We start from the raw sequence: 12271 nt of genomic DNA on the forward strand, positions 1-12271 counted from the left end.
AAACATCTTTCTGGTTTCTTTTTTTTCCAGTACTTTGCTTGTGTTATCCAAAAAAAAAAAAAAAAAAAAAAAAAAAACCAATGCCATATGTCATTTCTGGGTAGCTGGATGAGAAAATACAATCAGAGTATTTTGACATTCAGATGGTTAGAAGAGCGTTTCAGCGCTGTGAGTTGAATGTAACGCGAACACATGAAAGGCACAAACCGGGGCTGAGCTCTGCCTAAATATTCAGCTGGGCTACCCCACCCACTGCTGCGCCACTCCTTGGCTTGTACAGGTTTTTTTTTTTTTTTTTTTTTGCATGTTGACACTGACGGCACTCCAAATTAGCATGCACACCTAAACACCAGGCATAGCTTCAGCTCGTCTTCTGAAAATCGGTGCTTTTAGAAAAAATGATTAGTACTTCACAATCTTAAGAACTATCTAATCGGCCGACTCCTACTCACACCCAAATCGTCATCTTTAAAATCCGCGTTTGTGTGTGTATGACGCGAGTCTTTCTTTTCCCACACCAACAAAGAATTCAAGTGACATTTTGTAACGTGTGAACGCCGGCAGCACGCCTGCTGGCAAAACACAGGATGTGACAGGAGGTGGAAGCCACGGTGCACCTGGGAGGAAGGTGACATGTCAGGACCGGCCCTGTGGGCTGCACTTGCTGGTGGCACTTTTTTTTAATACTGATGTGGATTTGCTCTTGTGAAAGCATCAAACACGGGGGGCAGTGTCCCCTTGAGGCAGGTGAGACAGGAAGTGGACTCAGAGGTGCGAGGACTTAAAGTGCAAGAGGGGAAAGTTCCAGCTCCTCTCAGCAGTTCCGGTGCACCATCCTGCCTTCAAGAATGGAGGGGGGGTTAAATTAAAGAAAGAAAGAAAGAAAGAAAAGAAGCACACGAGGATGAATGTTCAGGATAAAAACCAAGGAATGGAAAGAGGGGAGGGTTTCTTTCTTTGATCAAAGTACGTCATTAAAATGTCTTTAAAAAACATGAATCGGAGTGATGAGGGAGAAGTGGGATGCACGGAGAGGATGAAGATCAGATTTCCTCCAGCTGACAGATGGATGATGAGGAAAGAAAAACATCCTTCCCCCCTCAGTGGAAATCGAAGTGAACCTGGACTGCAGCGATTAAGCAGGTGGAAGCAAAGAAGAGGGAAGCACGTTCTTGTTGCAGTACTTGCATTCCCACATTGTTTGGTGTTTTGAATCTGTGTCTGAGGCTTAACCTTGGGGTCGCTACTGAACGCAGCCCAAATAATTCTCCCTCATGTCAGAGCCTGGCTCAGTTTTCTGCATTGTCATCAGTTGGCGACGGGCGATCACATGTTGTAGGCCACGTAGATGGGGTCCAGTTGGTCGGCCAGGAAGGAGTCTCGCAGGTGCATCCTCTGCTTCTCTCCCCTGGAGTTTATGGGAATCACACCAGGGTCCACGATGACCACCACCCCGACGATGAGGTGGTGCTCCTCCAGGACCACGTTGGTGACGAGGGGCACCAGGTCCAAGGCCTCCTGCTCCGAGCCGCTCAGCTCCGCCACCACCACCAGCAGGTTGGTCCACGTAAACACGGCACTGAGGAGCAAGGAGGAGGGTGGAGCCGGACACAGTTCAGTCATATTCTCTGTGTTACTGTGTCAACTGCACGACTTTCTCAGTGTGCAAAGAAAAATACGTAGCATGAAATGAACCTGCATTAAGTGAAGAAGCTCACCTTTCTGCGATGCTGCGGTGGGCTCGGGACACAGACGTCTCGATGTCGATGGGGTGATAGCGTAGACCCCTCAACTCCAACGTTTCATCGAGTGAGCCGACCACAAACAAGGCATCGTGACGATCTGCAGCAGAAAAGAACGAAAGCATTTGATTATTTTTAGTTGTGGATTTAATTGGCGTTGGGAGATATGAGAATACATACTGTGAAACAATCAAAATTCTGTTTATGCTGTGGCATCTAACCCTTTGTCTGGTCGTATTTTGACATTGAGAGCAATGAAGCAAATCAGTTAGCAGCTAACGTCCTCTCACCCCCGCTTGCATCCAGCAGCTCAGTCCTCTTAATGAAGCCCAGGTAGCCCGTCCTGGCCCACAGAGTGTGGGGCTCTCCAAAGCTGAGTCTGGTGTTGAAATGATCCGCCTGCAGGCTCTCCTCCCCGTAGATGGTGTAGTAGCCACTGGCGCTGTGAGGGCTGCTTACCCAAATCTGACCAAGGACAGAACAGAAAGGTGAATGAAGCCTGCTGGGTTTGGTTTTTCTGGGTGGGGCATCTAAAATCTGAGTGGATTAGTTTGCTTCTGTGTGCTCACGTCAATCTGTGCAGGTGACACCACTCAATATGCTGCAGAATCAAGAAAATGAGGAGGTGAAATGTTTAAATATCAGCATCTCATGATCCTTTGTGCCCCACTCACCTCCCCAAGATGCGAATCTCCCAGCGGGCCTCTGGTCTCTGGGTTGACTATGATGACCCTCACTCCTGGAAGGATCTGAGAGGAGAGCATAAGAGGAGAGTGTAGCTTCAAGGATAACACAACCACTTCTAGAACCACTCCGGTTCTGTGGCCGGCGTGAGCATCACACACACAAGCCTCTTCAGTCAATAATCAATACTTACGGTGCCTGACTCCATGAGGGGAAGACTCTGTGGCGCTCCTCGTTCCACCAGCCTCACTCTGAGGGACACGGACAAAAGACGGCGTGTGAATCATTCTATTTGACCTGAGCGGATCATGTGACAGCTGCAGTCCTCTTTCTTCTGGTTACAAGAGTTTCCAGTCTTACCTGTCGTGGCGCAGAGACTTCATGTCCACGTAGACGGTGGATGGGTCCGGTCCAGCAGTGCCCTGAGGAGAAAGAGAGGGAATGAAACACTAGGAAATAATATTTCTTATGAGAAATCCAACTGAAGCTGAAGTTTTCCGGCCCGTTTAGACTATCAATAGGTTGCTATCATTCAGTAACCGTTCAGGTTGGCATGAGCAAACATTTCTGTAGAGAACAATCAAGAAAAATTAACATTGTTTATGAGTAAAACTGCAGAAAAATACACAGCTCAAACTCACGAGAGCATGTGTGTCCTTATGCTTCAGGGCATTCAATCGTTCGCAACTGGACTTTGTCAGTTTGTCTTGGAAGACGTTTCGCCTCTCATCCAAGACAAACTGACAAAGTCCAGTTTCGAACGATTGAATGCCCTGAAGCTTACAATGACCTGGATGAATGAGAATATTCACAGGCATGTGTGTCCTTATGAAACCGACCTGCAGGCAGATGGCCAGGTTGACCCTGGAGCCGAAGGCAGTGCTGACGGCGCGCGGCGACAGGCCGAGATCTTTGAAGAGCTTGGAGAAGGACTGCGTGAGAGCGAGGCGGGGACGCTCCTCTGCTATCACCACGCAGCTCCGCACGCACGACAGATTCAGACCCCGCGCCTAGAGATGAGCACAGCTACAGTTTAGTTATTGAGCGACAATGAACAACAAGATTCAAGACTTTAAAAGAGGGAATCCTTATTTCCTGTCATCTCTCTATTGCCACCTCATTACTATAAAATGCCCAAAAAATAAATACAAACATGAATTTTTAAATGATTAAATTAAACAGGTGTTTATTAATTGCCTTTGATGCAGAGAAGACTTCTGTGCAACCCATTTATACCTGTGGCGTTATCATTCCAGCAATGACCGTGTAGTCATTTCAAATGGGAGCCACATGTGGCAGGCGTATTTTGGGTGTGCATGACTGTGATTCTGACCTTCAGCATCTCTGTCTGGGTGCCCAGGCCCTTGGTGCACAGCTCCATGACAGAGTAGGAGCAGAAGGTGTCTCTGATCTTGTACTGACTGAGCGTGCTCAGCCACAGAGGCAGCGAGCTCTCCAGCTCCAGTGGAGGGATAAGGATGGACTGGTGACCTGAGTAAACACTGAGCCAAGAAAAAAAACAAAAACCATGCTCATTACAGCAACAACGCCACATTTACATGAACATGTTGTCAAAGATGATATTCAATCTGTGTGTGTGTGTGTGTGTGTGTGTGTGTGTGTGTGTGTTTGTTACCTGGAGAGGCACCACAGGACGAAGCCCAGGCCACAGTACGGGTCCAGGCAGATGGCTATTTGGCGTGAGGAGTAGAGCTCACACTGCAGCTTAATGGAGCGGCACAGAGTACTGACTGCAGCATGAGACATCTGACAAGACACAGACACAAAACTGTCTTCAGACATTCACAGTACAGTGGACCACGACTGTCTTTCAAAGTAAAATCATGCTCATACGTCTTAAGCTAAAAGTCAAGGTGAGCACAGAGGATCTTTCCCTGTCAACACACACAGTTCAAACACACTTAAGAGTGGAGGTGGACTTCATGTCCCTCTGGCCTCTAATGAATCAAACAAATTGCCTCATGTTATATATGATATGCATGATTAGAGTAATTTACCTTGACTCCAGTCAACATGCCTGTGGTGGACACACTGAAGTCCAGGTAGGCCAGCATCTCAGCTGTTGGGGGCTTATAAATGTGCGGAGGCCGCTTTCTGGGGAGATCATCTGGGAGAGGAGGCGAGCGGACTTTGGTTATTTTCTTACTGGACAAAATAAATCACACGCTTTCACTGTCCGACTGTTAGTGTTACTGTTTGCTACGACCTGATAATTGGTCAGCGTTTTTTGCTTGAGTGGGAGGATGGTATCATGTCAGCTGCAAATGTGCCGTTTCACTGCACATTTAAAAAGCTGGAAATTAGTTTTCAGCTCATCACACCCACATCATATGCGGCACCACTCTGCACTGCCATTTCAAGAAATGGCTGAATGCTTGGTGAACATGTTTAGGACTACAGAGAGTAGCTTTTAGTCTCCATTAGGTTTCCCCACGGCAAAGAGCAAACAGAGGGGGAACGCGTTTTAGTTTCAACAGAAATGTGGTAATGCCTCTAAGCTGCTGTCCAGCACCTGTATCGATGATAGTGGGCCAGGTCTTCACATTGACGCTGGCGGCTGCCTCTCTGGACCTGAGGATCCTCATGAGAGGCTGAGTGGTGAGGATGCAGGCTGCTTTGCTCACCTGCAACACCAAGCAACCATTAAACAACTTCATTCACACGGCCAGGCTTTAACAGTGACATTTGGTAAAAAATCCTCCGTCTGAGGTCTGACTCAAATAAAAGCGTTTCATTATTGTTATACTTTATTGATCCCCGAGGTGAAATTCAATTGCATTTGCTTCTCTCCAGGGAAATCAGTAACAGGGGTCAACAGCAGAACTACTTCACTGAGTCTGGGAGGGACTCGGTTGTTTTCTTTAGGGCAATTCAATAATATAACAGATCGCTCGAGTGGTGCAAGTGAAAGTAATGCTCACACTCCTTTTGATGGAAATGAAACATATTTCGGTGCCTGAAAATGAGCTAATATTGACAAATTACACCTATTTCGTAGTGTTCAGCAATTAACTAACTCAGAATAATTGTGTTTTGTTTTAGATAGATAGTTCAGTGAAAATTGAAGATGCAATGAAGCAGAAGCAGTTCCTTTAAAAACTCATTTTTTAAAATCACATAAAACATCTTCATGGCGAGTCAGAAACCATTTGAGTTTTAGGTGCAATGACCCTTTAAAGAGCTGGCAAAGACGGATTCATGCAAAGATGGTCTGAGCACTGTTTGTCATACTTGCATAACTGCGCATTAATTAATCTATTATGCTTCAGTAAAGCTTCACTGAAAATATAACAGAGGCGCCATTAATCAGGAAATGTGCTTTTTGATTTTGGTGACAGTCCCGGTAGTGAGCACTCACATCGATGATCATGCGGACAGTGGGGAGAGTAGCAGCCAGGTTCTGTGGGTGGGGCGGCCTCACTGTCACAGGGATGACCCCCGCGTAGAGGCAGCCATAGAAGGCAGCTATCAGGTCAATACCTGCACAAAGAAGAGACAAACGCAAACACAGGCAAACTAAACAGTTTAGTAAAGGGAAACACAAGGAAAGATGGCCGACTACTGCGAGGAGGACAGTGTTTTCACCTGGGGGATAAAGCAGCACCACATTGTCTCCCGTGTTGAGGCCTCCTCTCTCCATTAAGGTAGCTGTGATTTTCTCTGCTCTCTTGTGCAGCTGAGCACACGTGGCTGTGCACACTGCCACCCCCTACAGCAAAAAGAGAGGAAGTACAACTGAGCTCACACCCGACAAAATGGATCGCCATCAGCACCACAACCAAAGGGAGAAGAAGGACAATCATGTGGTAATTGTGACAGTATGTTTCTCTGACACCTTGAGTCTTAACATTATCATATTAATATGAGTGTGTGTGTGTGTGTGTGTGTGTGTGTGCGTCCTGTACCTTGGCATTGAGCAGCACATACAGGACATGGTCTGGGTCGGTTTGAGCCCTCCATTGCAGAGCTTCAGATAAGAACTGGTGCTGGTGAAGAGAGTGTGTCATCACAGTGACATTAATGGTGGACTGACACGATGCATGCATTTCATGATTTAAAAAAAAATAATACAAAGCTGTGTCAGTGGCAAATAATAATAATCCATTTAAAAATGATTAACAAATAAAAACACATAAAAGCTCGCCTCCAGCCAAAAATAAACGATCCTCTCCGTGAAAACAGACTTAAAGACCAGAACACGTTTTAAAGAATGGTTAAAGATACTCTGTGATGCTTTTGACCTCTCACACAGAGACACACAAGCAGACAACAGGAGTATAGGAGTGTCCGGAGAAGACTGTCTTGCCAAGTGCAGGGTCATGCTGGGACCATCTGCACCTGGTAGGAGGCAAATAGGAGCTCTGTCAAATACTAACAAGCTACGGACCTTTCAAACACAGGGTCATGGCAATTTTGGAAAAGAGGTTTGTGAATGAGTGTACTATTTCTTAAACAAAGGGATAACCCGCTATCTTTTTACAGTGAAATACATGGGCAATGTCTATTATTAGTTTCTTGAGTGTCAATAAGGAAGTGACCAGTGCACAGGTCCAAAAAAGACAAGACGGGAAAGCAAAGACGTCCTTTAAAAGGCAGAAGCCAAGTAAACATTGGGCAACACATAAAATAACAACATAAAGGTCACGCCATGATGTTCTCTGGACAAACAAACATAATACACAGCAGTGTCACACTGACGGCTATATTAAAATAACTGGCTGGAAGTCATCCTTTGTGCCACTTTCTCTCTCTCTCTCCCCCAGTCAGACAACAGGTCGTGCTCTGATCAACAAGGAATCAGGAGTCACATCATGCAGACCAGCTGCCCGGACCACTCTTCAAGCCATGCTACACGTGGGAGCATCACAGTGAACACAGCGAGCAGAGGTGCACACCAGAATGTTCCTAATGAATACTTTTATTTGGAGGGTTTATTAAAAGATACGAGCATAATGCATGATCAGTGTATGATCACATGGTCTGCAATATGCAAGGAGACTGCATTACCACCTTAAAGAAAGAGAGGAAACTTGAATTCACTTAGAGTGGATGACTTAATGTAGTTTACTGCTGAGCTTTGCTTTGGCAAAGCTAGAAGGCTGCTGGCCAACTCCCATCTTAGAAGGTGATGGCAGAGAGAGTCTGATATGGGACACTGATAAATGGAGAACGGCACTTAACTTCAGTCTTAATGTTTGACTGTGTGTTAGTTAAAGTGTGTGGACCCCTGCTGGCCAAGGACTCAGCCTGGACAGTCATCTCTGTGCGTCGGGCCAAAGCTGTGGCTGGTGGCCGTCAGGCTGCAAAAGCACATCTGACTGACAGAAGCAGCAGAAGCAAAGACGGGTGGGGGCCCGGCTAGAGCCTTACCATCATGGTGGGCCACATACAGAGCTACAGCCCAACCCAAGCAAAGTAAAGGCAGAACAACAAGATATTTAGGATAAGACATCAGTATCTATATTCTGCTGACTTGTAAACACATTCAGAGCACGTCCAGATTATTCATCAGTTTCATTTGAACAGATTTGTGTTTCATAAACGGTTTTGGATATAAATCATCAGAAAACAGTTTAAAAAATGCCCATGACAATTTCCTCGAGCCCAAGTTCATGTCATAAAAGGTCATTGTTTTGCCCAACTAGCACCCCATTTACACCTGGTGGGATCTGGATCTGGATCTGTCAGCTGGACAAACGATCCCATCTTGTGTTTGTGTTTACACCTGCTATTTTTAATGTGTTCACGTTATGAATGCATGTGAGTAATATGAGGTGGCAGAAAATCAGCCCCAGGCTCCCTTAAAGATTTTTTTGAGTTTGGGGAAACTTCATAAACATCTGTATTAATGCTCAGTTGTGCCGCACGTTGTACAGATTCTGTTTACACCTACCTAAGATCTGAACACCTTATGAGCCAGACTACCCCCAGATGTGGTCAGGCAGGTCTGATCACATTCCACACCTTGTCTTGACAAGTGTTTTGCTGATCTGAACCACATGTCTTGATATATAATGCATTTCAATACCAGGTGTAAATGGCGTGCAACAGTATGAATCAACAATCGTCTAATATACTGTGTAATATATACAGTGACCAAGGACGGTAACAGTACACAGTTCATTAGCAGAAATTTTGTCTCACTGTCCAGGTGTCAGATTTAGATTTCTGGAGATTTAACAGTTCACAGTAACTTAAATTAAAGTGCTGAGAAAGTCACTCAAAAAGAATGGTCCACTTTTAAGCTTTTGGTACTTATTCTAGGGTCAGTGCTTGGTTCAGGGTCTGTGTGGCCAAACTGTACCTTGCGGATCAGATCCTGGTCCTCCACCACACCCAGCTCTCTGCCTGTGGCCTGGGCGATCCGCTTCCCTGCCACCAAGTTGCCGACCAGCATAGAAGCAGGACCGACGTCCACTGAACAGATAAAAGACAAATCAGAGTCATGATACCAGCAGCACAACCCACAGTACGGCAGAAAACACTTCCTTCTCTGCTTCATGGTGATCATCAGCAGATCCGGCCTAAGGTGGTCTACCTGGCTGTTTCTGGCGAGGCTTGGGCAGGTTAGTAACACAGGTGTGGGGGCACATGAGGATATTACAGGGGTGCAGGTTTCCCTCCAGAAAGTTCTGCTTGGTTTCACAGATGTGGATGCCTCCAAGGGGCGTCTTTGGGAGGGTGTTGGCCGGGACGAGCGCGAGGCAGTACAGGCCGACCTGGTGGATACTGTCAATGGCCTAAGCAGAAAATAGACATCACTTAATATAGTTTGATGAATGTGAAAGTAAAAGAGCAGATCATAAAATGTCCTTCTAAGAAAAGGCTGAGTGTTGCTGAGTCAGTGAAACTTTTATTTTGAAAGGCACATAACTCAAACAGAAGACATTAAAAGGAGAATCTGTGACATAGTGAGAGTTAGTAGACGTAAATCAGAAAAAATAAGAAAATAGATTGAATATTTACAGTAGGTGACACTGACTCACCTGCAGTACTCGACTCATCCACTGGAAGCTGTCCTCCTCGCTGGCGTCAGGCCTCTGCTCTGCCACAATCACTATCCTCTCATCATAAAACACGGTCACTGAGAACACAGCAATCCTGCATGACGACAACAGAGAAACCAGCTCTCACACACTCTGGACCAGCACGCGGGGAGAGGCTGCGGGATGTTAAAGGGACTGTTCACTTGTGGGAGGATATTCAGGAGCTGTTTCCCTAAAATATAATGAAATCATCACTGCCCATACGGGCACATGTATTGCTGAAATGGCCTTCTTTGCTGTTGCCTGTGTACTCACACACCCTGCTATGAGCAGTCTCACCTCCCCCTGTAAACTGTTTTGACAGGCTCCACAGCCAGCGCAGTAGCCACCAGGTCATCGGCGTTGTGGCGGCGCCCGCTCACCATCAGTAGCCCCTCGATCTTCCCCACAACAAACACCAGACTGCCCTGTGGAGCAGACAGTTTCACTCAGCAGGGAAAGCAACCGTCTCACCACCTTTATGTCTTCAGAGAGCTTAATTTTTATTTGTGTATTTGTGTCTTACCGGTCCCACAAATCCAAGCAGACCGGTCCGACTGAAGGGAATTTCTCCTATGGGTGCTCCAGCTTGATTGACGGGGATCACCTACAGATTAACAAAGAAATCAACATTTGGACTAAAATACATTCACTAGAGTTGTAATCTGCAGTTAAAATTTAACTTAGAGGTGGTTTATTGCCTAAAAGATTTCAAATGAAAAAATGTATTGGACAGACCTAGGGACTGATTGGGAACAGGTTCTTAAAAGTCCTGTCATCAATAAATGAGCAAATAAACACAAAGTTACAGACTAATGACAACTGTGGCTCCATCTAGTGGATGAAATCTGTGCTTCTTCTCCGATCCATCCATTTCCTCAACCAGCTGGGGTCGTCAGGTTCATACCAAATATTCTGTATTCAACAGCCGCAGCATGTTGCTGTACTGTAGTGCATCAAGAACAGATGTGGAATAAGTCATATGGTTCTTAAACATGGCTTTTAAACTTAGACCGACCTCGAATGTGTTCTTGGTGACTCCGGGCAGGCCGTAGTACATGGTGCCTCCGGCCCGAGAGTTGATCACAATCTCTCCTATTTCGTCCGTCTTGCACAGTTGAGGAGGCCCGTCTGGTTTCACAATGCACATCAGAGCTGAAATGCACAACAGGCCACAATGTCAACATCACCCATATTTACGTACCTCAAAGGATATACAGTAAATGCCTGCAGTGCCAATTAAAGCCAACCGCTAACCTCCAGGCATGATGTGGCCCACATCCTGAACAGTGAGAGCAGAGTTCTTGTCCTCTGTGTTCACCCTGATCACACCGTGGCTCAGGCCGGCCATGGACAGGATGGCCCTGGCTGGTAGAGGAGCTCCTCGTGCACCAGGCCTGCACAGAAGGCAAAAGGAGAAGGGAACGGGTCAGACAGGAGGGCAGCAGAGAGGTAACAGATGCACAAAACAAGTCTCAGTTTCAAAGTGCACTGCTTTCAGAGTATTTATCTATCACAGCAGGTGGTGTCAAAACCACAAGTCTCTCTGCTTATCTGTCTCTTTTCCCCTATTTTGGGTTTACTTCCTCCTTCCTACAAGTCAGGCCGTTACAAAATAGTTGTTTACATGTCAATAGAAACACAACAAAGGTTTTAAAGGTCCAGCGTGTAAGATTTAGTGGCATCTAGTGCGGAGGCTGCAGATTGCAACCAACTGAATAGCCCTCCCCGCGCACTCGTGGACATGACAGGCTCTCTCCTGAGTCAGCGTTTGCTTTGTCCATTCAGGGACGAAGAGCATGCGAGTATGCAGATGTACCTGCGTATGGCCACAGTCAGGGCCTCAGGAGAGGTGGCACATGGACAGATCACCTCAGGCTTCAGACCGTGAGACTGAAATACATTCAGGAAAGCATCACACGACGACACAGACCCTGAAAACAAACGGTACACAAAAATGTTACCACAACAGATGGAAATAGTCCAAAACATGTCTGTGCATTACTACTCCTGGTGCAGGAGAAGTGACTCACATGGGTTTGCTCCATCAGCCACAATAAGCATGCGTATGGAAGACAGGTTGGTGTCCCTCTGGTCCTTGTGGGCCATCATAGCCCAGTGGAGGTCGCGGCACTTCACCAAGGCCACACGTGCTATCAGAGGGTAAAGGAAAGACGTTACACATGGTGAACTTAGACTCTAAATGCATAGTTTGTGGTAGCTTCATGGTCTTACAGGTTTCAGTGTTTACTTTTATCATTTGAAATAAAATCTTTTACATCATACCAATTTTTAAATTTAACTTCATCTATACTGTACTAATACACACACACACACACATACACACATATATATATATATATACACATACATACATACATACATATATATATACACAAATATGGAATAGAAAAGTAAGGATGGCCATTGGCTGAACCTTTGTGAATGTGGACCCTCTGCACCCAGGACATGGGACATGCTTTCATGACCGCATACGGCACTGTGATGGTGTGGATTCTGTTCATGACACTCTGGAAAAAATACACATTTTGTCAATATCACAGTGAGCTACAAGCCAAAGTTCAAAAAGTCTACTAATCTGGATACGCAGTACAAATATTCACTCTCACCGTTAAGACGCCATGCCACAAGCCCATATCCTTCTTGCAGTCCAACACGTTGACCAGCGTCTCCCCTAAAACACAAAAAATGTGTCAAAGAAGCATCACTTGGGTACCACCAAAAATGTCCTTTTGTGGTCCTTTAGAGTGTTTATTCTCTTTACTGATGATCCTCTGC

The 12271-nt window shown here is 45.9% G+C and overlaps 1 protein-coding gene across 1 annotated transcript in view; it reads right to left on the reverse strand.

The window, feature by feature from the left end:
* Window positions 1-302: 302 nt before the first annotated feature.
* dip2ba (disco-interacting protein 2 homolog Ba) overlaps window positions 303-12271 on the reverse strand; it is a 38396-nt gene continuing 26427 nt past the window's right edge. The window contains exons 14-38 of the mRNA XM_070968074.1: window positions 12103-12167; window positions 11910-12003; window positions 11506-11625; window positions 11292-11406; window positions 10730-10869; window positions 10491-10627; window positions 9999-10079; window positions 9773-9900; window positions 9434-9548; window positions 8986-9187; window positions 8752-8864; window positions 6353-6433; window positions 6033-6156; window positions 5806-5927; window positions 4960-5071; window positions 4445-4554; window positions 4063-4193; window positions 3760-3928; window positions 3266-3436; window positions 2787-2848; window positions 2620-2677; window positions 2417-2491; window positions 2033-2207; window positions 1719-1842; window positions 303-1579 (exon numbers count right to left, since the gene is read on the reverse strand). Of these exons, the coding sequence (XP_070824175.1) occupies window positions 1327-1579; window positions 1719-1842; window positions 2033-2207; window positions 2417-2491; window positions 2620-2677; window positions 2787-2848; window positions 3266-3436; window positions 3760-3928; window positions 4063-4193; window positions 4445-4554; window positions 4960-5071; window positions 5806-5927; window positions 6033-6156; window positions 6353-6433; window positions 8752-8864; window positions 8986-9187; window positions 9434-9548; window positions 9773-9900; window positions 9999-10079; window positions 10491-10627; window positions 10730-10869; window positions 11292-11406; window positions 11506-11625; window positions 11910-12003; window positions 12103-12167 (3077 nt within the window). The 3' untranslated portion in view covers window positions 303-1326. The remainder of the gene's footprint in view (window positions 1580-1718; window positions 1843-2032; window positions 2208-2416; window positions 2492-2619; window positions 2678-2786; window positions 2849-3265; window positions 3437-3759; window positions 3929-4062; window positions 4194-4444; window positions 4555-4959; window positions 5072-5805; window positions 5928-6032; window positions 6157-6352; window positions 6434-8751; window positions 8865-8985; window positions 9188-9433; window positions 9549-9772; window positions 9901-9998; window positions 10080-10490; window positions 10628-10729; window positions 10870-11291; window positions 11407-11505; window positions 11626-11909; window positions 12004-12102; window positions 12168-12271) is intronic.

Source organism: Chaetodon trifascialis, chromosome 8 (assembly GCF_039877785.1).
Source record: "Chaetodon trifascialis isolate fChaTrf1 chromosome 8, fChaTrf1.hap1, whole genome shotgun sequence".
Taxonomy (NCBI): Eukaryota; Metazoa; Chordata; class Actinopteri; order Chaetodontiformes; family Chaetodontidae; genus Chaetodon; species Chaetodon trifascialis.